This window comes from Cydia pomonella, chromosome 6 (assembly GCF_033807575.1).
Source record: "Cydia pomonella isolate Wapato2018A chromosome 6, ilCydPomo1, whole genome shotgun sequence".
NCBI classification, from domain to species: Eukaryota; Metazoa; Arthropoda; class Insecta; order Lepidoptera; family Tortricidae; genus Cydia; species Cydia pomonella.
Window position 1 is genome coordinate 9729269 of NC_084708.1, and position 25761 is coordinate 9755029.

Genomic DNA, 25761 nt, shown 5'->3' on the forward strand with positions numbered 1-25761 from the left:
ACTTTCACCGCGCACATGTTTCCTGCCTAACTTATATGTCGCTTTCATTTTTATCCCCCATTTATTTTCATCATTATCGTGAACTCGTTTCGCATATGGTCGGTTGATGGATATGATTATATATGTACGTAGGTCGCTAGATAAGTTTTGCAATAGACAAATATGAAACAATGAGATGGCCTATCGCATATATTTTATAAAACTATTTATTTCCATACACAATGTTTGGCCGGAAAATATTTACTTTATTATTAAATTTACTTATTAAAAAATAGATTTTAATTTTGAAAACGTCGGCGTGGGCTAAGAGCGATTTACGAATTTTTGATACAACATTGTCATGTCATACAAAGTTAAGATTTTTAAATCAGTAAATTAAAAAAAAGAAAATGTTTTCCGGTCAATATTAATATTGTCTATGGAAATATAGTTTTAAAAAGTATATGTAATAGGCCACCTCTTTGTTTCATATTTTTCTATTGCAAAACTTACTCTGGTTTAACCCTTAAGGAATTAAGTCCGCCATATTTGTACCTTCATGTATGGTGCAATAAAGATTAAATAAATAAAACTTATCTAGTTACCTATGTAATTATTCTTTGTAGAAAATTTGCAAACTGTTATATTGACCGTTAGTTCGCCTCAAGGAAAGAGGAGGACAAAAAAATTTACTTACATACCACTAACGGATATCAAAGAACGTATGTATAATTTACATATAGTACATATACCAACTAAGATCACCTGGAGGGATCGCCCAGGTGATTTATTAGGTCCCCCAGGTTATCCAACGACGCTATTTGTAGCACGATTAGGGCATACTCCCGGGAACTCCCAAGACTGATTTTTCCCGAGAATTCCCGGGATTGAGTACTTTCATCCAGTAATTGAACTGGTGATGAGATTCCCGGGAAATCTTGTAATTTCGGTAAATTGATTAAAAAATGTTTAAATCAAAGTTTGTATGAAGGATTGCAGAATTGAAATACAGAACCATCGCCCTGGTCTTGCATGCAAATTGCAAAAGATATTTTGTATTTAGTTAGGTCATAAGTTCTGTCACAAAGGTTTTCACTGATTAAATGTAATACAAAGCTTTTAATAAAAGAAGTTTGCCATGATTTGAAAACTTGTTTTATACTGATCAAAACATAATATAATTAGTTTCAAAATTATATCGCGTCTTTATTTACTTTAGGATTATCCTTAGACGCGAATAGGTAGGTACGCGGCTGGGTTGTGAAAAAATAATACTTTACAAAAGGGAGTAAAAATCAGTGACACATTAATTAAAAAGGTACTATTGTTTATTTGTAGTTACCTCATTTATTAGAACGTTATTTTTAACCGACTTCAAGATTTAAAAAGGAGGAGGCTATCAATTCGGGTGTATTTTTTTTAAAGTGTTTGTTACTCCATAACTCCGTCAGAACTATTTTTTTTCTGTGTGGGTAACTACGGAACCCTACACTGAGCATGGCCCGACATGCTCTTGGCCGGTTTTTGTTATTTTTAACTGATAATCTTGAACCAGTTGTCTTGGTCGGTTGATACAGTAGTAAATACTTATGTGCTAGCATATTGTGTGTACGTGAACGTGCTATCTACATCCGTAGGTCGACGTCACACGGGCGACTATTCACAAAACCCTTAGCCACTAGTGAACCAGTACAATTGATCTCCTATTACACATATATATCGCATCTGACGTTCAACAATAGTGACGAGCTCACAGTCGAGGAAACATGTGTTGTGAAGGACCTCGTTGTTCGGTCGTCAGTTGATTTTTTCGCGGCCGGTCGCTCAGGCGGTTCGCAACTAGCGATTAACGTACATCAGTGTTTTGGTAGAGTCGACGCGGTCACCACGCGTCGGAGTCCTATCCTAGTACCTTACCGGTGCAGTGCGCGAACTTAGCGACGACAAAACACGTCAGGGTAAAGACAATACTGTTTGTGCCTTAGGAAGTTTACTGTGACATTGTTGACAAAGACACAAAGTTATTTTACTAAGGTATGTGAAAAAACATATGTTTCATTCAGTTGCAGTTTTAATCGGTTGAGATTAAGTGTTGATGATTGAGCTATTGTTTATATCGAAAAGAAATTAACTCATGGATGCAAAGACAATGAGACACAATGAATGTGTTAATAACTTGACCCTTTATGTTTCGTGGTGAAACATAAACATCTCTCCATGCTCCCAAAAGATAAATCTGGGGCATACAAATTAGCTACCAGATTTTACTTCAGTGCAGTGTCCCTAATTTCTGGAACGAGCAGACCAGGCTGGCAATAGTCATTGTCCACATAGACTAACTTTAAAAAATGCAACAAGTTAATTGTCGATGAAAAGAAAAAACTATTTGTTCACGGAAGACGTAACATGGCATTAAAGGAGTAATTACACCGTTCAATCAAGTTCGATTTCCATGCAGGAAATTTGCAAGCGTTATCATCAGACTCGATCATTTTACCGTAAACTTTTGAACTGTATGATTCACTGCACGTATTGCTTACAATTTCGTTGTCCTTTGTCTGATGACATCTTAAACTGCATCCTGCAATTCAATGGCTGGAGTGCATTGCCCAGCTGGCAGAAACCTCGCTTATATTGACTTGACGTTACTATTTATTGGCGTTAAACTATCTTATTTAGAAACATTTCCTATATCAATTTTGTTTGCGTTTCGGGACGCTCCGTGCTAACAAACTTTAGTCAATACTCAAGCAATGTCCATAAATAGTTCATGTAATAAACCCATTGATATAATACGTATATAACATGAAGTTTTATTTAAAAGCGAAGATGCAATGGTGTTTCATATAACACAGCATTTTAATTAAATGCAGGTGTTTAATATGTCCCATTGTTATTGCAAGTATCGATAGAACATATTTCATTGAGTAACGTCACTTCTTGCGGAATATATCGTATATGTTAAACATGTGGAAAAACCGAAGTTGAAATAACGGCGATAGGTATTATAGGTACCTATGTGTTTTCCTCACCTGCATGACCTATAGCTTAGTTGCTGTCAATAGGGAGGGCACAGTAGAGGGTACTGATTACAGTACCTATCTCGGAGCATTTAGGAATTTCCATTGGGTCCAACGTTCAAATTCGGACGCAACTACTGCTCGTCCCTACTAACCCGGGCTAATCCAGTTAACTGTGCCCGTGTAGCGTGTATGTTCGTATGTATCGTGTACGATAGATCTCTATATAGGGTGATTTTGTTGTGTTTTGATCATATTCTGAGGGGTGAATATATAGATCATAGTGAACAACTTTTGCTATTCTATACTTTCCATAGAAAATGTTGGCATATGATTTTTTTTAGGTTTTCGGGGTTGGTCTCATAGTAAAAGTAGTTCGATATAATCGAATGATACGTATTTAGACCTCTGAGTATGGTCAGACATAAAAAAATATTCTGTATGTAACAGAGCACTGCGGCGAGGGTCGTAGTTAAGTTCTCAAAGGTCACTTGATAGGCTCACGTGTAATCTGCATATGTTATCTCCACGTGAAGATCGATCTTTGCGGGTAAGACAAACGTGCCAATATAAGGTTTCAGAAACACGTATCGTATCGTTTCTCGGGAACGCAGTATAAAGCCATGTGAACTTGAAATCAGATCTTATTTACACGATCGAACAGCTCCCAACCTGTGTTAACACTTAGTAACAATACAAGCTTAGCAGTAATATGATACCTATTGCTATTAAGATACCAATAATCAAACAAAGGTGTAAAGTATGTTTCTAATAATGCAAAGTTAAATACTAAGTAAATATATTTATCTACAGACATATCATAAACCCTCTATGATGCCTTCAAAATACGTAAATAATGGCCAACATTACGATAAACTGTTTTGTTACAACAAATTTCTTATATGTAATAATGTAGATAGCTTCATAACTACATCAAACTCGATTTGGTTATGCATTCAAATTTGTAACATCTCTAAAGAAAAGCAATTCGATTTGACCTCTATTCTAATATCAGTAGAGATGCATTTTTGTTCGAAATGAAATGTCAATTGCATACAATTTTGACATGTCTCGCATTTTAGTTTGTATCGAATTATACGGAAACAGGCCCCCGACTAGTTTGTCTCTGAATTTAAAAAAAACTACATGCGTGAAAAAAAGTTTTCATAAGTTACCTATAGGAAAAAATTCGTGAAAAATAAGCGATAAAAATATTTCGGTGACGCTACCACATATCCGCCAGGGGAGCAACGATTTCGCAACGTTGTCCTAACGGAGGCTGTAATTTGGGTTAGTGAATATTTCATAGAAAGTTTATAATATGTGTGTAGATAGAATAGTGTATGTAACTGTACATAATTAGGGATTAAAACACTCGTGTGCTCTTTTTAAGAAACTCACTTCGTTCGTTTCTTAAACCCACACTCGTGTATTTTAATGCCTTTTATTATGTAGCAGTCACATAAACTACTATTACAGTTCATCAACCCCCGCACATAATTGATAATTACGATGCACATATAATACGTAAATATTAGTGAACTGAGCAACTTTTACTATGGGACCAACCTAGAAATCGCGAAAATAAAATTGACTCTCCCATACAAAATATCAACTTCAGGCCAGCCAAAATGTATGACCTGTTGTAAAAGTTGCGTTAGGACCCATGGTAAAAGTTGCTCAGTATGATCTTTATATTCATCGTGTATATTATTGCAGGTGACTATATAGAAAACATCCTGTAAGTATATGCACAAACAACTATAAACAAGTTTAGGTTATCTTCAAATAAATAATATGCAAAATTTGTTTAAAATTAACTTTGACCCGATTTAACCGAACTGGAAAAAATACAACTGAAGTCTATTCCATTATATGAACCTCATGATCATCATATAATTATCTCTGGTATAGAGCTCACTTCATTGCCTTCTTAGCTGGATTTTAACATTGAAATCATCGAATATTGCGTTTTCACCCAATTCATATGGGTACATTGAATGAATATTCAATCAATTTCACGGAACGCGGTTTCGTAGTTCTGTTTTGTGTTTGTCTCGAGCCGGCTGTTGTGATAACGTCTGCTGCCAACTGACAAAGGAAAGACCGCGTTAGTAAACAAAAACAACTACCTACGTCGCTTTTTATGTCATTCGTTAAATAGATAGTAGGCAGACTTAATTTCCTGTTACAATTGACTATGTAATGTAATAATGAATATAGGTCAACACTTATCATAAGTAAAATACTTGAAAACCTTTCATAGCATTTATATGAATATATGAAGCATTTATATTTCGTTAGTTAAAACTTGTGGTAGCTGTTTCGGGCCTTCGGGGTTTTTAAATTCGTGGCATGAGATGTACATAATACTTTACGCGAAAAGGGTCATCCCCATTCCGTATAACTATAAAAATAACCAAATATTCAGTTCTGTCATAGCCTTTTTGGTTTGGTCTATGTTTGTCTATAATTATCACTAAAGTCGCTCGGTTTTCCACGTCTCCGTATACATTGAACTTGGTGCCCTTGGAGCTAATATTAGGTACAACTTCTGGCAGATGCTGCCAGTCAAGTTTGACGCACCCGTCCGGGGACGCTGGACATCTGCCACTTTTGGTCTGATGATGATCTTAAATTTCGAAAGTCCACACTTTCCCCAAATACGTAACTTTTTGTGTAATTTCGTCTTATACATATGACCAGAACCTGATTATAACTTTTGTAAGTTGTTGTAATATAGTGTCTCAATTTAGTATTACCGAATTGTCTTACGAAATACTATCGTACGATACACTCAGCATTGATTGATACGTATGATGAAGTGTGCTTCACAAAAGTAGTTAAACGTACCGCTTGTTCATTGCTGAAACCTGTATGGCGTAAGGTGGTTATAACATCTCGAAAGATCTTTTCACATAGTAGCTATCCATCTAATTTAGTCGTGTTTGTTTAAACACAGATTTTACTAAGCATACAATTATAAATATTTTATGTTTATGACTCATATAAGGAGATTAGTGGCGTGTAACCGTTTTTACTAAGCGGATTACGAGTAAGTGGCTGTATTGTGTCGGGTGCAGAGTCCCCGAGTGACCACGTTGAGTACGCATGTTTTCCACAATCGCTCCAATGTCACCGGTACTCGCTTCTGGCCGGAAGATAGAGAGTGCCGAAAGTTATAATTAAATCGAGCTTCATTCAAACATTTTCATTCAATTTCCAGAAAGTGCTAGATTGGAATTTTACGACAATGACGTACGAATACAAGTATGGTTAGTGCCATGACCAAATCACTGACGTTTTACACAAACCATTTTAATATAGGTAGCTATCTGGACTGCAACGTTGAGTAACATCCTGCGGTGCCTGGCAGTGCATCGACCCACTATTTCAAATGATATTTACTTTGCAACAGAACGTTTCAGAAGCCATGAACAAACTGTTTATAATTTCAATTAATTATAGAATTGGAGTGTAATAACGTACTGCTGCAATTAATTATAACTTTTAATTAGTTCTTTGTAACTTCGCAAACTATTCATACTATACCTACAAACTCTTATCCTACTAAGAATCAATACAATAGCTAATAATTATGTGATTGTAATCGATGTGATGATGCTAATCGATTATGTGATTTAATTATATTCACTTTATCGACTCCTCTTATTAAGTTTATTAAAGTGTGTCATTTGTTTGTTGAACTCGGCCATTACCTCTCCTTTGTTCTATGTGTTTTTTAAACAAAACTATTGATAAAACCACAAACAAAGGGTACAAGCTCTGCTTTCAAGAAATCTTCGATTAATAATGTGTGTGTCTTTTGTTTCAGGAACCGAAACAGTAGTTCGAAGACCTCAAGTGACACAATGGGGTAAGCCGTGCGAAGCGGCGGGTTATTGGACTGATTATTTCGGACATAAGTGTTAGTGAATAGTTAGCACGAGTTTCTCTAGGAGTGTTAGAAACAAATTGCCAAGATGTATTCTATGAACTATATTGGGAAGTTCATAGCGAACTTTAGGGAGTTTTACAACGAGATTAACGGGGCGACGCTGACCGGTGCCATAGACGTGGTGGTGGTGGAGCAGCCTGATGGCAGCTTCACGTGCTCGCCCTTCCACGTGCGCTTCGGCAAGCTGGGGGTGCTGCGCTCTAGGTTCAAAGTGGTAAGTAATACTAACAGGAACACTTGACGGACCATTGGTAGACCATGTCTCGTTGTAATAAGGTGTACAAGTGATCAGTTAACTGTGTCGACGATGGTACAATCAAAATAATCAAATATCCTGAATAATAGGCTAGTTTCCGTATCAATGAGCTAACCCCTTCACATCAAAGCCAAAATGATTTGCTTCTCCCTCCCCGCCTGCCCTCTCGCGCAGGAGAGGAGGCCTGTGCCCAGCAGTGGGACGTGTATAGGCTGAATTGTTATTTTATTATTATTATTAAGTTACTTTTGTAATTGGTGAATGCGCACGTATTATATTTTATTCCAAAGTAGCTGTATTTATTCACAAATTCAACCTATCGAAAACTAGCCTATTCTTAAACCATTATTTGACTTGACAAGTTCCACTTAGCTAATAGAGGTATGTCGGTTACTGAAATAGCAAATAAAAATGGAAGAGTGGGCCGAGCTGTGTAAACAGCTTGTATATTTCAATTTGAGCATGTTCTCATTAGGTTTGTATAAACTTAAAAATACCTATTGTGTGGGTTTATCTTTGAACTTTAACCGATTAAAGGGCCATCATCCCACCCACTAGTATTTCAACATGAGAAATGCCACGTAGGTTTATTATTCTATCAGTTTATGTCAGGAAGGGCTGGTGTTGGGCAAGATATATATGTATCATAATAATAGCTGTTTAGACATATGAGTAGAGTATGTTATCATCATCGAACGTTATACGTATAATCGAAAGAGTAATTAAATTGATAACAAGTTTATTTTAATATGATAAAGAGTGATCCGATGTATGACGTCAAAAAACGCGTTTGTTGCTATTAATCACATTTGTAAGTCCGGTATGTCGCCGGGCAATCGGCAACATGACTAAATAGGGAAGCGTTCTCACCGGTAACGATATAATGATAGAAAACTATGGCGTTCGTAACTAGCTATAGAATACAGACAATCATGACCTATCATGTATTGTATTTTGATGGTGGAGAAACCAGGATGCACTCTATTAAACAAATCTATTTTTACGCTTACGGACGTCGGACGTCTAACCAATATAAAGTACTTGATAAAATACCTAATGATCAAGCAACGTCGTCTTTCAAAACATGTACATATTTCACTCACTAAATGATAAAATCTCTAGATGTAAAATGGTCACATGGTCCTTCGGGCCGGATATATAAACAGTACACGCGAATCAAGTCCAAAGTGTACGGAGCGAAGTTGGCACAGGATAAGCGGATTCATTGTATAATATCTGTCGCGATATCAAGACATGATGATGCGGCAGCGGCACCATAGATATTTAATTTACTATTGTCACTGCTGTATTAATACGAATATAATTATAGTATAATTATTGTTATTATAGGAATATTATTTATTATTATGAGAACTCTAATTACACACTGTAGTGTGTAGATTGGTTGGTATAATGTCTATGAACAAATACTGGCTTTTCTCACACGAAATTGCTCTGTGTGATTGCCTGAATGTCTAGTTAGCTAGCTCGTTAGTAGAAACTTTGCATTTTGTCGATAGTCACGCCCAATTAGATTTGCTCGATGGGCAAGTCTCCGCGTCGAGAACGAGACGTAGCATTACTGTGAATGCTAACCGTTTTAGTTCTAGATTCGTGCTCTTCAGCTTCACCAATTCGCCTTACTCGTCGCCCCAACTGTATTAAACGATTGATTGATCCGAATCAGCTCCGCGGTCATCACTTAGCTCGTCGAGTACTAGTAGGTCACTCCACTCTATTTCATTTCTGTACTGCTGCGTTTAAGTATCGAGCATAAATTTACTTTTTATGCGAAACGTATCCTCAGCAGTCAAGGTTGCATACCTACATTACAGATGTAATGAATTTCCGAAGGAAACAATAGAAAATAACGGATACCGTGTCTTCTTAACCATTTTGTAACGGTTGTGTCATTATTGTTAACATTTGTCAACCCCACATACACAACAGCAAAAGGGAGTCCCCAGGAAATGTGACATTAATAAGTTCACATATGTTTTGTCTGGGCTTAGTTCAGTAATGCTCTAAGGGATTTTTTTTGCATTTGCTTTACACTTTCAAGGGCTATTTGGATATAATAATAATAAGTTGTATATAATGTATATTTTTGAGTCCGAATTTTTTTTGACCATATCTACTTAGAACAAAATGTTTTATCCCGTCTGAAACGACTATTCTAAGTTACGACTTAGTTAAGTCAGGCTTACTTTTTTAATTCTTTTGTTTCTAATCCCAAAAGCGCCAACAAACCGTATCTTATTAAATTCAAATAAAACATACCTACTTTCGAACTGAGTTGGTCAGAATTGTACGTTAGTATTCTTAACTACATTTAAGTTTTGCAACGTACAGTTAGCAATTGTATTTAATTATACTTTTTATTCTCAGAACAACGCCACATGCGACTCGCGAGGAATTTTATCCGTGGTTTTAGCGCGAGAGGTCGCTGTTCGCACATTCACACGGAATGTGTAGTAAATGCTATAACGACTAGAACGTTATAGGAAATGAGAAATTTGCGCATACGACAAGTTAACAACGCGTTGGAGATCTACGACTACCGAATTAACAATCTGGTGTTACATATAGAATATAGGGTACATATATTATATACGTACTTATGTGTGACTAGACGGTCGTTGTAAAAAATGTAACGGCTAAATATAACGCATATTAAAGCGAGCTCGTCAGGAAGATCTCAAGATGGTATAGGGTAATAGTTGCCAAAACGAAATGGGTAATCTTCTGAAGCTGAATCACTCTGAAATTTGGAATAGCGCCAACCCTGAGATATTATTTCACCAAGAATGTGAAAAATATTGGCACTAATTCCCGATCTGGGCACCTGTCATTTCGTGGGAAGTTTCAAAGTTTACAATGCGTGCTATAGACACATTAATAAGTAGATAAATATAATTTCAGGCGAAAGATTTGATGTAGCTACCTATTGTACACATGGGTAATATAGATAATGTGTCTGTCTGCGCATCTAATGATAACCTATGCTCTTTGATCTTGCCCGACTCGTGCTGTCTCTTATCGTCTGATTACTCGAGAATGAAATGCTTATCGCTTAACGACGCATGTTTATTCAGGTGGACTTGGAACTGAACGGCGAATCGCTGCCCATACATATGAAATTGGGCGAGTCTGGGGAAGCGTTCTTCGTCGAGGAAGTAGGCGAGGACGAGGCCGGCTGGTCCGCGCATCTCGCCACCTCGCCCATCCCGGCCGCGCGCTTCGAGCAGCTGTACGAGCCCAGACGCCGCAACTCGCTCTCTGCCGTCGAACCCGATCATGGACAGGCCTCCGATTACACCAAGCGCAGGTAAACTATTCACGCACACCCTCGTAGTCGTAACTAAACGGCAGTAGACGTAACGTTCATTCATATGCATCGCGGTTTACAAACAAATCTTTTCGTGTAACACATAGAAAGTGAGGGGATTTATATAGTTCAATTAATTATCCTATTTGCATTCGCGTGCAATTCGAAAGCGAATTGCATTTACGTTATTATGTTAATGAAAAATGCACCGAGCCGTTAGAATTGAAACAACGCCCGTACCTAATTAGTGAATCCCGCCTGAGATTTCCTTATGCGCTTGCAGGTACACCGCCGACGGCCAGTCCATGCAGAAACCTGATATGAATAAAATTAAGCAGGTGAAGAAAGATGCCAAACCAACTAGCGATCACGATAACGATGCGTTATTTGAGATGGACGGATTGGATGGCCTCGATGAGACGCCGACAAACTGGGGCGATTCTCGGACGCCTAAAACGTTTTCGGCAACACAGCTGGAGGCCGGGAGCGAGGCCAAGCAGACAGTGCAAATGATCAGCGCGCACAACGACTTCCGCCCCATCGAGGCCGCCCCAATCCTAGATGATACTAAAGTCAACGGCAACGGAAAGAAGAAGAAGAAAACTAGAAAAGTTAGTTCAAAGAAAAAGCACCAACGGAAATCTTCGACAAGCTCTATCTCCAGCCAGTCGGACCGTGCCGGCTCCGAGCAGCGCCCCTCACAGCCTACAGCCATTCCTAATGCTACAGATATCAACTTCTTCAGCGACAACGAAATTTCTGCCGCGACAATTAGGTGAGTCTACTTATCATTTAATTTAGTGTGTGTTTGACTTACGTAGCATTCGCATGAATATCATGTTTTTAAACCTCTAAAATACGAGGTCTGATATTAAACGAATAAGTTTATGTCCTGCATACCTATGTAATAAAAAGAAGGCTAATAGAGCTAGTGAGTGGCAGAATAAATTGTTGAACCTAGGAAGCGCGAGTCCTCCGTAATAGACATTGTATTCGATGCGAGCCAGCGGGTTTCAAAAGAGATATTCTGCGGGTTATTTAGTACATTGAACAAGTGTTTCCCGCTTAGTAAATTGTCTACCTAGGGTGACCGTACCACGTATTGAATTATGTTTGTCTTCACGCGTGCCTGGTTGCAGTGAAGAGATGTCGAACCTGAAGCTCAGCGGGGACAACCGCATCCCGATGGCGCTCTCCGACACCGCGTTCGAGGTGCACGCCGCCTCCAGAAACGCGTAAACATTAACACTATTACTACCACCGCAACTTGCTTGCACTACTCTACTTACCTGTGTTCGTTTAAAAGCCTTACTACATTTATTAACATGGAAGGCTTGGGCCGATCACGTTTGAGCTGCCAATTCGTGAAAAAGCGTGTAGAAGTAGGTGGCGGTCGTCGTCGTCGTATTATGCTTAGTGCGATCAGAAATTAATTACAGACAAAAACTAGTGTTAGTTTAGTTATAAATCACAACCGCGTTATCGGAAACGAAACGAAATAAATGTCGTTTATCGCTCATATGATATTGACTTACAAGCTCTTTCTGATCGGCTTAATGCGTGGATAAATGTAGTGAGACACTAATGCCCTATTTCGATCAAACATGCGGTCGGCGCTTAGCTTTAGTTATCACTAGCTAGACGCATATCATAATGCTTTTAGTTCAGCAAATAATGATATCGTATAATGACGTTTTAGGATAACACTCTCCGATGTCACTTGTACTGTACCCCCCACAATCATTTCCTCATGTATCCTTCATCCCCTCCCTAACATAATTACATTTATTGTAAAATAGTGTCCGAACGACCTTCCCACAGATTAATTTGGTTATCTAATCGCTTGCTTATCAAAAATATTTTGGTCTAACAGTAATTTACGACACATTTGGAGTTACGTAAAGGCACACAAAAATATGTTTTTGGAAGCGAAGATAACGCGTAATTAATATGGTCGCGCTTTCTAAAAGTACGCGTAACAGTAACAATAGTACTCTTTCTAAGACGCGCTATTAAGAGGAAAGGGGACGGCCGTTTCTTCATACAAACGTAGTCCCCATTTTCCTTTTTTACATAATTTGATGTATATTAACCATAGCGTTTCACGTAAAACTAGAAGCGAAAAACAGATTTCATTCAAAATTGACATACAACAAATTGTGTCAAAATATTTTCAATAATGTTAATATCCAGAGAGGAGAATGAGGACTACGTTTGTATGATAATGCGATTTCGCGCGGGCCCTACACGTTCGTCTTAACGGGTCTCGCTCGTCGTCCATTTGAGCGCCAAAGATGGCAAATCCCGTTGACGTAATGTTTTGCCCCAAACGCCACGCAGTCAATTCGTCAAAATCTAATAAACCCTTTGAACACAAATTCCTTTCTTGTCTATAAGGCTAATTTGTCGCGAATGTAACACATAGCAACAGCAACAAAAAAAAGAACCTATAAGCTCGTGATTTGTTTAAAAACTTCATAGATATGCTGTCGACACAAAGTCGTTGTTTTGCCGATAAATGTATATCCCAGTATCTCAAAAAAAAAAAACTATTCACCATGCAGGTCATGGAAGTCAAATAATATCTCAATGTAGAGCTTATTTTAGATGTTTTGTTATGGCGTCAGGGTGCATCATTTGCGTATTGCGTTAGCTCTTGGCGCTCAAAAGGTGTTTTAGGCGTTTCAAAGTACTCATGTATGGTTTTCTTTAGGGGATCCCGCAGTGGCACGCCCGTACAATCGGATACTGAAGTCGAGCTGGCACGGACCGCGAAGGGCGACAAATCATCCCAGTCATGGCGTTGGGGCGAGCTGCCTGAGCCTCCAGTCCGCACCGAATGCGCGAGTTCACCCACAGAGCTGGGGTCCTCTGCTACCCCTGGGTCTCCGGCTTCGCCTGGGACACCGGGTACCCCGGGCTCGCCCGCCGAGCCCCTCAGCTCAGACGAAGGTATTTGGCTGTTATATTAATGTTACTATCCATTATCACGTAACAAAGTAATCTTTAAATCCTAAATAAATATCCTAAATATTTATTTTTGAATTTTAAGAACGCGCGGGCCGTTCGGGGGTGTTTAGCGGCATGTTCCGCTTCATGTCGACGCGCGAGGCCACCGAGGCCGCGGAGGGCGTGTACCTGGACGACCTGGATCGGGGACAGGTCGACCCGGACCTGTACTTCCCTAAGCACCACATTGGTCGCCATCGGAGCGGTGAGTAACAAACGAAACTTCGTGACTCTGTTTCATCCATTAATAGGCACAAAAAGATACTATTATTGGTTGTATCTATGTTGTTTCGTATTTATGGTAGTATTATCTCATTAGCCGAATGACCGAGGCACTCCGCATGGGTCTCCCACAGACTTCCTCAGTAAAAATAGACGTCACTGCGTAAAAATGCGAACGTATAACGCTCAGCGTCTGAAAATTTTAAGAATGCTGTTTTTCGTTGAACGTACTTATTGTAGGTGTTCATTTATTTATGGTTACCGTTTCTTTAATAGCATACCTATTGTTATATTTTATCAGTGTGTAACGTGTGCCCATGTAATACCGTCTGACCTAATTATATTTAGTTTTTCTAAATGGAATCATAAAAAAAGCGCATTTTTGTAATTAATTAAAAGCGCATTTTATTATATGATTATACAAATTGATGAAATGTTTCTTACATTTCACGACGACTTTTTTCACTCTATGTTGAGCAGAAAATAAACGTCAATTAGAATGTTTTGTTTCACCAATTGGACTCTAGAATTGATTCATGTAATTTCTTCTTACAGCAGTTAGAATAAAATCTTGTATACTTGCAGGTCTGGCGAACACATCTCACGAGAACACGGGGCCTACCGAAGAGGAGTACGAGTCCGGCAACGGCCCCTCCCTCCCGCAGTCCCCGGCCTCGCTCGAGCCGCCGCAGCTCGACTCGGACGACGACGAGAAACTACTCGCCAAGTAAGTTAACTCTGTTTTAACCTGTACACATTATATTTAACGGACTAGATTCAGGCCTCTTACCATGTCATACTCCTAAAAATATCCATAAGAAAGAAAGATATGCAAAAAGCCTTTCATGTAGATTGTGCTTATAAAAAAATGAGGAATATGGACATCCGTTACGTTACATTTCAAAAATTATCACTTTTATTTCTAAATAATATTTTTTCACTACCGGAACTTTGAATCATTGCGGATTCGTCAATGATAACGATAAGAAATTGAGTAAGGACAAAGGTATTTATTTGACATTGTCAAGTTCATAATGTATCCAAAAACATATAATGTTAAATTATTATCATGTTACCTTTCTTTGAAAAAATGTGAATGGTATATGTACGAGTATGTATGTCACTTTATTGCACATAAACAGGTTAACATAACACAGACAAAACAAAACAAAAAAAAATAGTTATATTATTTATGTAACTGATTGCATGATTAGATTCATCGGCCACAACTGTGGTGTGAGCTGGTAGCGTTTACCCTTGATTTTATTTAAATGTTTGGTGGTCAAATGTAGTGGTCGTGTCAAGTTTACATAATTTTACGTATACTCCGAAAGGTTTGTCGCAACATTCTACTCTTCGTCTCTGTGGACTTTTACATGTAAATTACTTCGAAGAATACTACTGCAGATTGTCATATACAATAATTCATAACTATGATATTCAAAAAAGGCATTTAATTTTGATTACATTATAGAGTGATTGGCCTTATTTTGGAGCAAGGTTTTTAGGTACGTTACAGAATATTAACCATTAATGATATGCGATTTTAATTATGGAAAATCAATTGAGTTAAGTATAATGATATTAATAATGCAGGCTATAATTACAATTATTATTTTTTTGTTTACATATATATATGTATATATAAAAAAAAACTGTTTACAATAATAAAAAATAAATCTATCAGATTACTTAGCATAATCAATTTTTATTTTTATTTTTTTGTTTATAAGGTTCACTAACAGAAGATACAATTCACATACTATAATTTACATACTAAATGAGCACATCTATAATTGATCCCCCACTTAAAGGCAACCACAGCATGCATTATTTGAGGTTTGAGGAGCATGAATTAAGGTTGTCTGGAAGAGATCGCTTTTTAGCGATAAGACCTCCTGTTGTCTGCCTCTAAATTTAATTAATTGTTTATTTTTCTTGTATATTTTTACTGAGGTGTGCCAATAAAGAGTATTCAATATATCTATTTAAGTTAAGATTCAGAATAAAAGGTGAATATAAATTTGAATAAGTACAAAGGATACTAATTAACAAAACGCCTACTTAATACTAACAATAATATCCACACAAAAGTAACTAAGCCGAGCTAGCTGAGGTTGTCAACAGATAATAGTTTGTTTCTAAATAGCCGTGTCCACACAGAGCGAGCATACGCGCGAGGCAATTTCCTCACGCACAATACGGCCAGTGTAGACGTGCCTCGGCCGAGGCGACGCGCTCGAGCGAGGAAAACGCGCGCGCCGCCTCGGCCGAGGCACGTCTACACTGATGTATTTCTGTTAACGCTATAACAACAAATACTAAAAAAGTACGGAATCCTCGGTGGACGAGTCAGACTAACAATTGTCCGGTTTTCTTAAAAAATAATAATAATAAATTTATATCACAACAAATCACACAAAGAACTTAAAAGATACACCACTGAAACTTGTTCAAAGAAGCTTATGCGTGGTGCAAAAACATCACTCCGCTCAACTGAATGCTTAATGTGTAGTAAATACGTAAGTACAATTGGAATGTGTACTTACATAGATAAACAAACGTATAGCAGGTTACATCCGCCATCACACATTCCCGTCCGTTATGTAAAATTGGCCGCCTCGTATATAATGTATTATTTTCCGGCAGAGGTCAAGTCGGCGTATACGTGCGCGAGGAGCAAGTGTCCCGCGCGCTGCCCTTCGAGGAGTTCTGCGCGACGGGCGGCGCGCTGGCGGCGCAGGGGCGGCTCGTGGTGCGGCTCGGCGACCGCTGGCTGCCGTGGCGCAGCGCCGGCCCGCTGCTGCTGTCGCTGCTCGCCTACAGGCGCCCGCTGCCCAGCGTGAGTCATTGGCACCCTCAATTTGTCAAACCCTAAAAAAGCTTATTGTTGTAGATTGCGCTACTATCAAAAGTACATTTAATTTGTGACTGCACATGGCTGCAACTAGCCTAATCGTTGCCGCTGTCTTTTATTAGTCATGTTACAATTATTTAATTTCCTTGTTCTCGACGACTACCTGAAAGATATCAGAGCAACAACCCGGATCGCGTAATATACTTATTTACTGATTTTGCCTTTTACATATTGAATTATACTTTCTTGTCTTGTCTAATGATAGTCAACATAATTTCGCAATTCCACATCCATCTTGACTTCTTACATCGGCTATATATCTACCTAGAGAACGTCTTACGAAAACGGTGATCACTTAATAGTCTTTAACACTCATTATAAAATGTTGTTACACGAAGTGACAGGTTGCGTGGGTTGAAGTGGCATACCAATATGCTCATTTGTCCATTTTTTCTCGTAGGAGATATTTACTTTGGCAGCTAACCTATTGGATAGGGTTGAATGTTCTAGTAATATCTAAGTGGACATCACGGAAATATTTTGCAATTTTTAACATGAATGGTTTTTACATTGTTACATAGATTAACAAAAACAATGAACTATGTAAAATAATTCTACGGTAGCGTGATTTGCTGCCTATGTATATTCTAAACTTTTTTACGAACTATATTATTCGATTCATTTGAATCAGCTTTGGTGAATTGAACTTTCCACGCATATCCGCATTCGAGCCTCGAAAATTTTCACGGATACAGGGTTGTGCGTCACTATATGAACCAAGCGCGAGATTAGTGAGCAATCAGGGCTCGTATAGTCTCGGATCTTATGTGCAGACTATATCTTAAGACTCGTATTAATTTCGTAATGTGTTATATAATATTTTAGAGTCAAACCAAGATAAGTTGGCAGTCATTTTGAGAGCCCAGACGGTGCAGGGGTTATTTTAAACGTCAAACTTCTATGAAATTATGACGTTACTTGACACTTGCACCGTCTGGGCTATCAAACTCGCTGCCAAGTTATCTTGGTCTGACTGTATAATCGAATGTGTTGTGTTTAGCGCGTGCTGGAGTCGCTGGAGAAGAGCATGGAGAAGGAGGGCTCGGAGCCGCCGGCCGCCGACGCCAAGCCGCGCGGCTACTCGTGGTGGAGCTGGCGCCGCTCCAACGCTGGAGCTGAAGCCAAACGGTTAGTCATCTCCACTCTGCTTACCTACCTCCCTACAGATGTGCTGAGTTTCTAAAACTTGGAAATGTTCTCGGAAACTTCAGGAAAATTTCTCCTTTTTGGAAATGGTAATTTTTGACCTCAATACAAAAATAAAATAAGCTGATGTTTGAAAGAAAGAAAAATACTTTATTACCACAAAAAACGAGTACAAAAAATAACCTAACTTAATTTAAATTAACTATTCTAATAGTATACTTTATAAATATTTATTTCTAATAATGTGGCAAACGGTTTTGGCGTCAGCATGATGCTGAAAGTGCCCGCCCACATGGGTGACAATTCAGCGCTGTTTTTCAGCCAGAACCAGATAGTACGGTCGCCAAGCCGCTCCGAGGCCAGATTTAATTGACTCAGCTCGGCCTTACCCACAACCGGTATCAATGTGTTCGGACAGTTCTCCTGATCACCGTACATGCGGTAGTAAAGCGGAAAAATGGTGGAGGGGATAGTAATGACGTCACAAAGATGGCGGCCGGACCTATTCTTTTTGGCGGTGTATCTCGAAAACCACTTAACCGATTTTAATCATCGAGGTGTCAAATAATAGCTTATATTATGGAGATTATTTCTTTTTCTACAAACATTTACGTGAAACCTATAGGAAGAAAAAATAATCACAAAAAACAGTTTTTTTTATAAAATTATTTTTTTTTATTTTGTAAAAATCTCCGTAAATATTAGCATTTCGCAAATTTTGTTTAATATAAAACATATTGCTTCATTATCAAGGAATATAATGAGCCTTAAAACATACAGATCGAGTAATAAACAATGAAGCTACACTCATTTATTTGCGCATGGGTAACGATAACTGGCTTTTACCGGTCGAAACTGTGGTGACTGTTACGATACGTATTGAATGGAATTTATAGAGTATCGGTTTTAATTACTGAAATTATAATTAAAATTATAAAAACCAGACACAATAATGTTACCTTACTTCGACGTTTAGTCTCTTTTTTCGTCTTAATCATAGGTAGGTACATATTTCTTTTTACTTAAAAATTTTATACAGGGTGAACTTTTAACCACCAGTCATACTCTGCGCAGCGACTTTATAGGTCATACTTAACAACTTTTACTATGGGACCAATTCCGAAATCGCGAAAAAAATTTTGACTGTCCCATATAAAGGTGCGACCAACTTTACCAGACCAACACTTTTCCAAACTGAGCTACAGCTGTCCGATGAAGTTAAGTACTTAGGACTAACTCTCGACAATAAACTCAATTGGAACAACCACATCAACAAACGGATAGACAAGGCCGGAGTTGTCTTCTGGCAGTGCAGAAGGATGATTGGTAAGAGGTGGGGACTCAACCCGAAAATTACCCTCTGGCTCTATAAGACGATAATCCGCCCCTTACTCTGTTACGGTGCTCTGGTTTGGTGGCCAAGAACAAACCTAGGCAACGTACGAGACAAACTACAAAGACTTCAAAGGCTCGCATGCGCGGCCACCACTGGCTGCACGAGGTCTACCCCGACTGCAGCCATGGAGGTCATGCTAAACCTTCCACCGCTGCACCTACACATACAGCAAGAGGCCAGTCTCTCAGCGGTAAGGTTGCGAACCCTCAAGATATGGTCTAACATCACAAGAGCTCTTCACACAAAATGCCTGGAAAAGGTGTATGACGAATTTCCAGTGCTTAGGTCAGGCACGGACCGGATTCACAAACAAGCTATCTTCGATAAAAGGTACAAAATACAGTTATATGAGGACGACAATCATGAAGGACTCAATCCCCGGGAGCTGAGAATCTTCACTGATGGGTCCAAAACAGACAGCGGATCGGGCTCTGGAACCTTCTCAGAAGACCTGAACATGTCGATCACCACTCCGCTAGGAGCCCATAACTCGGTATTCCAAGCTGAGTGCATGGGCATCATAAACGCGGCGGCTGCCATCACTGCAAGGAAGGTAGTAGGATCCTCCATCCGCATACTTTCCGACAGTAGAGCAGTCTTAATGGCTCTAAATAGCCATATAGTTACATCCAAACTTATACACGAATGCCACGAACGACTAATGGAGGTATGTCATAATAACAAGATCACCCTACAATGGATCAAGGGACACAGTGGATCCCGAGGTAACGATGCTGCGGACGAGCTTGCCAGGCAAGGATCGAATGCGGGGGCGATTGGTCCGGAACCGATTCTTCCGATACCATTTAGCAAGGTACGCTCAATGCTGCTGGCACGTACAGGGAAACTACACACAGAACACTGGCTGAACCAGACTGGATGCAGACAGGCAAAAGAAGCCATGCCTGGCATCAACGGAAAACTCACAAGGGCGCTCCTGCAACTAGGGAAGGTCCGACTGAGTATGGTAACCAGTGTCATAACAGGTCATGGACTATTTAACAAACATCTTTTCACAACAGGTGTCACAGACAGTCCCCTGTGCCGAGGTTGCATGGAGACAGAAGAAACAGCCCCTCACGTGGTGCTGGAATGCAGCGGAGTGACTCCATACAGGGCTAAACATCTCGGATCTCCGAGAGACCTCCCCGAGGTCCTACTCAACATCAAAGGTTTGATAGGATTCCTCGAGGAGCTGGGCTGGCAGGACTAGCCCACCCCCAACATATCACGCAAAATAGGCGCAAGTCGTCGAGTTGCGGAAAAATCGCCCGAATACAATACAATACAATACAAGGTGCGACCAGACCGCAGCTTAAAAAACGGTCACGATACGGAATCGCAGTGACGCGTCGTATGCGTACCGTTTTTGACGCATGCTCCCCACACCGCTGTTTAAAAAACGGTGACGGTACGGAATCGCAGTGACGTGCTTCACGCGAATCTTTTTTGTTCGCAAAACAGTTGCGTCTTTTACGTCACCGGTACGGTGTCTGCCATAAGATCTCCGTGTAATATTTTTTGCGATTTTTGCGCAGTTCAATTTACGGTGCGTCAGCTTATTTTAAGCAGCGGTGTGGCGAGCATGCGTCATGGACCCGGGTACGTCCTTAAACTACGTCCAAAAGAGAGGTATGGGCATTGTGAATGTCATCTCGCTTTGTGTGGTAGGGCACAGCCAGTGGGTGTCATTCCAGATCCAAATTTTCTTGCGTGATTCGGCATTGGTCCCATAATAAAAGTTGTTCAGTATGACCTGTAAAGTCACTGCGCAGAGTATGGCTGGTGGTTAAAATTTCATCTTATACCTATATTCGACACAAGTAGTAAGTACTTACAGACCAACTATGATACACATTTTGCCTGTATAGTGATACATAGTGAATAAATTAATACCTGATTTAAAAAATAAAACAAAAATAACAAATAGCATGTTATTTAATTCAGTAATCACTAATCAGTCTTAAACAATGAACATCATACTTTTAGATTGGACAACAAAATGTATATTTATACTGTGTTTCGACTTGAAAGATTTTACTGCTTTAAAACATAAGACAAACCTACCAACCAAATGTATAAAAAAAATGTTTTTTGTGATTATTATTTTCCTATAGGTTTCACGTAAATGTTTGTAAAAAGGAAATAATCTCCATAATATAAGCTATTAGTTGACACCTCGATGAATACAATCGGTTAAGTGGTTTTCGAGATACACCGCCAAGAAGAATAGGTCCGGACGCCATCTTTGTGACGTCATTACTATCCCCTCCCACCATTTTTCCGCTTTACTACCGCATGTACGGTGATCAGGAGAAACGCCCGAACACATTGATACCGGTTGTGGGTAAGGCCGAGCTGAGTCAATTAAATCTGGCCTCGGAGCGGCTTGGGGACTACTAATAGTAAAAGTTGTTCAGTATGACCTATTTTATTTATTTATTTAAACTTTATTGCACAATACATGAAGAGTATAACTAGTTAGTGTAGGTTGCAAACTTAAAAAATCAAATAAGCTTACCCATGTAATGGGACCCACAATATACAATAAACTGCCTAGAAACATCGTCGAAGCTCCCAATTTAATTAGCTTTAAGCGTAGATTAAAAAACTGGCTTGTCGAGCGCCCATTCTACACCTACCAAGAGTTCTGTGCTCACAAATAATAAAAATTGTAGAAATACATAGTATACCTACTTAATTAAAATAATATAAATGTTGAATAATGTACCTAGATGTAAAATGTATATTTGACGTATAAATTGGTTTTATAAATAAAGATGATTATGATTATGATTATGATTATGAGTACAAATGGCGGACTTAATGCCAGAAGGCATTCTCTACCAGTCAACCATGAGCCAAACCGAAAGATCCTAATTGGTGCAGGGTCAGAATACAGAGTAAAATGACAAAAAAAATATCACAAAATTATATAAAATTATACGTACATAAATAATATGATACATAAATATAAATACATACATATACAAATATATACCCATTGTGAAACATCATGAGGACGACCTTTGAACCTTGTCAAACAGATGCTTGCGCAACATGCGCTTGAAGGAGAATTTGTTCTGGGCTTGTCTCATAGAGAGAGGAAGATCATTCCACAGCCGGATTGCCTGAATGTTGAAGGAATTCGACATGAAACCTGTACGATGTCGAGGGACAATAAGTTGAAGGCTACGGGAGGTTCGGAGATCGGTGCCGGGGCGCGGAGTAACAAATTTGAATTTGGAACGAAGGTAATCAGGGGCTGAAGGATTAAATAAAATTGAAAACAAAGTGCAGAGAATACGCAAGGATCGACGTTCACGAATAGGGAGCCAGTTAAGTTTTTTGCGATAAGCGGAGATATGGTCGTATTTTCGGAGTCCAAAGACAAACCGGATGCAATTGTTAAGTAACCGATCGAACTTGGTTAGGTAAGCTTGTGAGAGATTGCTGTAACACACATCAGCATAATCCAGGATGGACAGAACGAGGGCTTGGACAAGAAGAGTCTTGGTGCAGGTCGGGAGAAAATGTTTGAACCGATAAAGTGCTCTTAGAGTATTGGTCACTCTACGACAAACGTCAGACACCTGAGGATCCCAGGTCAGCCCACTATCGATGATCAACCCCAGGTTCTTCACTTGCGGCACAAAAGGTATATCTACTTGCTCATACTGGATAGGGGCTAAGTACGTCGTGTCCGTCAAAGACAGCAAGCGCGCACTACCAAGTATGATGGCCTGACATTTGGTGGGGTTCACTGCAATGCCATAACAACGTGACCAGGTAGATATGAATTTAAGATCAGCGTTCAAATCAGCAATAGCTCGATCCAAATCATCGGTGCTTGCTTGAGTGTATAGCTGCAAGTCGTCGGCATACAAATGGTAGGAGCATTTAATCTTAGCGGTAATGAGATTAATAAAAATGGAGAAAAGCAGTGGGGATAGAATGCCACCCTGTGGAACCCCAGATTGGAGTTCACACCAGTCCGAAGAAGATCTGTCAGCCCGAACTAACTGATGATGGTCCTGGAGATAGGAAGCAAACCATTCAGCCACAGATGATGAAATGTTCACATTCTTAAGAGAAGCCAAAAGTAAATCGTGATCTACCGCATTAAAAGCGTTAGAGAAGTCGATAAGAACCAACACTGTAAGCAGCGAAGAGTCCATACCGATCCTCACGTCTTCGACCACTTTGAGCAAGGCGGTAGAAGTGCTGTGGCCACGACGAAATCCGGACTGAAGAGGTGAAAGCAATTGATTAGAGAATATATGGTGAGATAACTGATTATGAACTGTGGCTTCCAAGATTTTTGACAAAAAGGGTAGAACTGAAATGGGACGAAAATCTTTAAGTGAACTGGGATTGGAAACTTTAGGTAATGGAATGACATGGGCATTACGCCATAACGAAGGAAAAACCCCAGAAGACATTGAAAGGGTAATAACATGGGTTATAACCGGGAGGATACATTCTAAAATGCCCAAAATCATCGTCCTACTTAACTCATCATGACCTACAGCGTTGGATTTAACAGACGTTATTACCTTGCGAGTTTCATCATCTGTGACCGGGGTGAAAGAGAAAGTTTTATTAGAAATACAGGGCAAGGCATTGATATACCTATAAAGTCGCTGCGCAGAGTATGACTGGTGGTTAAAAGTTCACCCTGTATAAAATTTTTAAGTAAAAAGAAATATGTACCTACCTATGATTAAGACGAAAAAAGAGACTAAACGTCGAAGTAAGGTAACATTATTGTGTCTGGTTTTTATAATTTTAATTATAATTTCAGTAATTAAAACCGATACTCTATAAATTCCATTCAATACGTATCGTAACAGTCACCACAGTTTCGACCGGTAAAAGCCAGTTATCGTTACCCATGCGCAAATAAATGAGTGTAGCTTCATTGTTTATTACTCGATCTGTATGTTTTAAGGCTCATTATATTCCTTGATAATGAAGCAATATGTTTTATATTAAACAAAATTTGCGAAATGCTAATATTTACGGAGATTTTTACAAAATAAAAAAAAATAATTTTATAAAAAAACTGTTTTTTGTAATTATTTTTTTTCCTATAGGTTTCACGTAAATGTTTGTAGAAAAAGAAATAATCTCCATAATATAAGCTATTATTTGACACCTCGATGATTAAAATCGGTTAAGTGGTTTTCGAGATACACCGCCAAAAAGAATAGGTCCGGCCGCCATCTTTGTGACGTCATTACTATCCCCTCCACCATTTTTCCGCTTTACTACCGCATGTACGGTGATCAGGAGAACTGTCCGAACACATTGATACCGGTTGTGGGTAAGGCCGAGCCGAGTCAATTAAATCGTGTTTCTAGAGGGCTTTTGAGATTTGGCGACCGTACTAAGACTCCCTTCGCACCTCCACAATTAATTATATATAAACCGCGTTTAAACATTTACTTATAATAAACTAAACGAAAGATAGGAAAATATAGTGATATTTTTGCAGCTTGACTCCTAACTGCGGCCGTTCACTAATACTGTTTTGCCTAAAGGTTAACTTGAAGCGGACGCCCTAAAGCGTTAAGTACGCCATTGATACTTACTTATACTGAAGAAAAAAAAACACTACAGAGCGGAAATCATTAAACAAATTTAACTGTATGCATAGTGTTATGTAGTTCGCCTGTTCAGCAAATGAAATAATATGGCCATACAAATCGTAATTTCACGCACCTAATAAAATTATGTCTTGTATGACGTATATTTTACCAGCTGTTTTATGAATTATATTTTATAGTTGCACAAATATGACGTATCTAGTAATTACCGTTGCACGATGTAGCCATGATAATCATGCTAAAATAATACCTATTTATGTTGACTTTCCTAATGAACAAATTGTCTCTAATCATTATAGCACAGAGCCAAATAAGGATGAATTCAAGAGTTCCAGTTTCCCTGAAACAGAGTACCTTAGCATGGATTTGAAAATGGAAACTGCCGAAGGAATAGTCGCCGAGGAGGTTCTACCCGACGGAAAACAAGAAACAGTGGACGTCGAGGAGGTCAAAGAACCTATCGATCTCATAGACCCTACTCAAGAACAAGAACCAAGAGACGAGGACCCAAGTATGCTATCGGAAAGCAAACCTAGCGATCAAGGTATTAAGGTCTATAATTTAATAGGTAATTTTTTTATGATGACTCTATAGTTTTTTTTGCACAAAAACGGCTCTTATTATAAGTCATCACCCGGCGGTCTAAAGTCCAAGTCGGTTTTTTATCGCGGCACGTGCAGTGATCGTGGTTGGCGTGTCTATTAATGTCTTTCACACTTTCATATTATTGCGGTTTATTTTTATCTATGACAGTACCATTGTGGTTTTGGATGCTTGACGTTTGTTATGCATTACTGAACTGACTTGGCGCTCAGTAGGTTTTTATTCCATGTTTTCGGATTACTAATCAGCACTTTATAAAGTTTTGACTATTGTGATATACTAGACTTGAATCGACCGGGATATAAACCGTGATTATCT

At 39.0% G+C, this 25761-nt stretch overlaps 1 protein-coding gene across 5 annotated transcripts in view; it reads left to right on the forward strand.

Moving 5' to 3' along the window:
• The window catches only part of LOC133518889 (phosphatidate phosphatase LPIN3), a 43767-nt gene that overhangs the window by 7278 nt on the left and 10728 nt on the right, over positions 1–25761 (forward strand). For 2 of the 5 annotated variants that reach the window (XR_009799547.1, XM_061852660.1), the window contains exons 1-11: positions 1817–2013; positions 6835–7171; positions 10309–10541; positions 10825–11316; positions 11681–11776; positions 13255–13493; positions 13594–13755; positions 14358–14499; positions 16422–16614; positions 17690–17817; positions 25140–25384. Coding sequence is in view for 4 of the 5 variants with exons in the window: in XM_061852660.1 (XP_061708644.1) it covers positions 6983–7171; positions 10309–10541; positions 10825–11316; positions 11681–11776; positions 13255–13493; positions 13594–13755; positions 14358–14499; positions 16422–16614; positions 17690–17817; positions 25140–25384 (2119 nt within the window). In the remaining variant the exon portion in view is untranslated. Of the gene's footprint in view, positions 1–1814; positions 2014–6834; positions 7172–10308; positions 10542–10824; positions 11317–11680; positions 11777–13254; positions 13494–13593; positions 13756–14357; positions 14500–16421; positions 16615–17689; positions 17818–25139; positions 25385–25761 lie in introns of those variants that run through there. The other 3 variants (XM_061852657.1, XM_061852658.1, XM_061852661.1) reach the window with 3 other exon arrangements.